Source organism: Brassica oleracea, unplaced genomic scaffold, assembly GCF_000695525.1.
Source record: "Brassica oleracea var. oleracea cultivar TO1000 unplaced genomic scaffold, BOL UnpScaffold01775, whole genome shotgun sequence".
NCBI lineage: Eukaryota > Viridiplantae > Streptophyta > Magnoliopsida > Brassicales > Brassicaceae > Brassica > Brassica oleracea.
In genome coordinates this window covers 1,735-4,899 of record NW_013618306.1, presented here as the reverse complement: position 1 = coordinate 4,899, position 3,165 = coordinate 1,735, and the positions used below count along the sequence as shown (strand labels likewise).

Sequence of the window (3,165 nt, the reverse complement as noted above, 5' to 3'; positions counted from 1 at the left end):
CTTACTGACCTTGCAGAGTTTGCTGGTCAAGTCATCGAAGTTGCTTTCGATCCAAACAAACCGCAGACCAATGATTATATAAGAGCTAAAGTCAAGTTTGATGTCTCCAAGCCTCTCAGACGGTTTAAAACTGTTAATGTTCCTGGTGGGGAGGTTGTGAAAATCTTGTATGATTATGAGAGACTTCAAAAGAGATGCTACACTGCCAAAGATTGACGCATGAACAGAGTTCCTGCCATTTCTTCCAAGCTGCCAAGGCTGCTGCTTTGCTCAAAGAAAAAGGTTCAGTTTGTCTTCAGAAGCCTTTGATTGAGAAAACTATTAGAGAGGATGATCCTCTGTTTGGAGTGGTTCTGGAATCTCAAGTTGGTATTAATCCTCAGAATGGAAAGCCAAAAATTGCGGAGGAAGTGTTAGAAGGAATGAGACAGTACTTGGTGGATGCTGAAGGAGCTGAGAAAATGGCAAGAAAAGAAAGAATCAAGTGGTCCCTAAAAGAAGTGGAGCAGGATCCGATCGCTCAGAAAAGCTTTCTCAGGCTTGAACCGGCTCCTATCTTCACCTCTGACCTTGACAAGGGCAAAGGCATTGTTTTTGATTTCCAGAGCCAAAAAGAACTCCCAAAAGATGTGATTTCTCATGGAGGAAGTAAGCTTATGGCCTCTGCCATTAGAGCTGGTAATGCGATGTCTTTGGAACCTAGAAACATGGGTATGATGTCTGATACTGCTGCCTTTTCTGATTCTGCTACTGGTAGTTGGAATCCTAGAGGTCCTACGGGTTATAACATTGGCATCTCTGATGCTTGTTCTTCCGGGACCAAAGGGAGGAAAACTTACCAAAGGAGGAGACCGGGTTCTTTTGTCAGAAAGGCTAGGGGAAAATATTTTAAGGCTGAAGCTTCTAGAGAAGGGAAGATGAAAGATAAAGCTCCAGCCGTTGCAGAGAAAAGGAAAAGTTCGAATGATGTGGAGACATCTCAATACTCCCCAAGGTCTAAGAAACCAGCGGTGGTCCCAAATGAGGCACCGCCCAATCTCTGAAATGGCTATGATTAGTTGGAATTGCCGAGGCGTGGGCCGTGCACACAATTTGGTGATTCCAAGACTCCGGGAGATGTGGAAACAACATGCTCCCGATGTTTTGTTTTTGATGGAAACTAAAAATGGAAGAGATGCTTTGGTAGACCTTCAAGAGTGGTTGGGATTTGACAGACTCATCACGGTCAATCCCATTGGGTATAGCGGAGGTTTAGCCCTTTTTTGGAAAAATTCAGTTAGGCTGGATTTCAAGTTTGTAGATAAGAATCTGGTAGACTTTCATGTACAGTCGAGTATCGGTTCTTATTTTGTTTCATGCGTTTATGGCCATCCTGTTTATAAAGAAAGGCCTAGAGTATGGGAAAGGTTGACAAGAATAGGGATTAACCGCAAAATCCCTTGGTGTGTTATGGGTGATTTTAATGCGATAAGACACAATGGAGAAAAGCTTGAGGGCCCGAGAAGAAGTGAAGCGCATTTTCAACCCTTCAATGATATGATACAAGCCAGTGAACTGGCCGAGTTGCCTTCTTTTGGGAATGAATTCACGTGGGGAGGTAAAAGAGGAGATGTATGGATTCATTGCAAACTTGACCGGGCCTTTGGGAACAAAAATTGGTTCTCTCTGTTTCCTCAATCTTCTCAAACCTTTCTAGAGAAAAGAGGCTCTGATCATAGACCGATTCTAGTCAAACTCTTTGCTAGAGTAGCTCAGCATATTGGGAGATTCAGATATGATAGTCGCCTCCTCAATAATGTACATGCTAAAGGGGAAATTAAAAAAGCGTGGATGAGCTCTCACTGGTCTGAACGGGGGTCTATTTCTGAGAGGATTCACAGAGTGAGGAGAAGTCTTAGTAAATGGAAAAAGACTCAGAACTTAAATGCTAGAGACAAGTTGATTCAATATCAGATGGAGCTGGAAAAGGAGCAATCTTCTCTGTCGCCCTCAACGCAAAGATTAGCATACCTCAACAGACTTCTGGTTCTGGCTTATAAGGAGGAAGAGGAGTTTTGGCGCCAAAAATGTAAAGATAAATGGGCTATCTGTGGTGATAGAAATACCAAGTTTTACCATGCTTCGGTGAAGGCTAACAGAGCTAGAAAACGAGTTTTGAAACTTGTGGATGATCGGGGTTTAAGCCATTTCTCGGAATTTGCTAAAGGGGAGGTTGCTTCATCTTATTTCACGGAGCTTTTCAAATCATCAAAACCCGATAGCTTCCTTGAATTCTTTGAAGGCTTTACCCCATCTGTCACGCCGAGAATGAATGAGCTCCTAATCAAGGAAGTTTCCAAAGCTGAAGTTAGGGAAGCTGTGTTTGCCATTAATGCAGCTAGTGCCCCTGGACCTGATGGGATGACAGGAATGTTCTTCCAAAAGAATTGGGATATTGTTGGAGCGCAGGTCACTGGAGAAGTTCAGAGATTCTTCACTGAAGGTTCCCTACCAAAAGATTGGAACTTCACTCACTTATGTTTAATTCCGAAGATCTCTGATCCCCAAAGAATGGTTGATCTAAGGCCAATAAGTCTCTGTTCAGTTCTTTACAAGATCATATCCAAAATTTTGGTTTGGAGGTTGAAGCCTTTGCTACCAGACATCGTCTCTCCTACACAGTCGGCGTTTGTAGAAGAAAGATTGATTTCAGATAACATTCTCATTGCTCACGAGATGATCCATAGCTTGCGCACTAATGACAAGATTTCTGACAAGTTTATGGCGATAAAATCTGATATGTCAAAGGCTTATGACCGGGTTGAATGGTCTTATCTCAAAGCCTTGATGCAAGCGATGGGTTTTCATGGAGTCTGGATTGATAGAGTGATGGAGTGTGTTTCCTCGGTTACATATGCAGTTCTGATAAATGATCAGCCTTTTGGGAATATCGAACCAGGAAGAGGGCTCAGACAGGGCGATCCTTTGTCTCCATTCTTATTTGTTTTGTGTACTGAGGGACTTATACACATGATCAAGAAGGCAGAGAAGGAGGGCAGGCTGGAAGGCATTCAGTTTCACGAGAAAGGACCGATGATTCATCATCTTTTATTTGCTGATGACAGTCTCTTTGTGTGCAAAGCCAACAATGATCAAGCTGCAGTCTTGATGGAGATATTGGATAGG

At 42.9% G+C, this 3,165-nt stretch overlaps 1 protein-coding gene across 1 annotated transcript; it reads left to right on the top strand.

Annotated features, from left to right (window-relative positions):
• The first annotated feature begins 194 nt into the window (after positions 1–194).
• LOC106321490 lies at positions 195–1,043 on the top strand. Its single transcript, XM_013759749.1, has one exon. The coding sequence runs from the start codon at positions 195–197 to the stop codon at positions 1,041–1,043; it is 849 nt and encodes a 282-aa protein (XP_013615203.1).
• Positions 1,044–3,165: the final 2,122 nt, after the last annotated feature.

Bases quoted from the DNA above. Each gene is read 5' to 3' on its own strand.
- LOC106321490 (XM_013759749.1), top strand. From the start codon at position 195: ATGCTACACTGCCAAAGATTGACGCATGAACAGAGTTCCTGCCATTTC.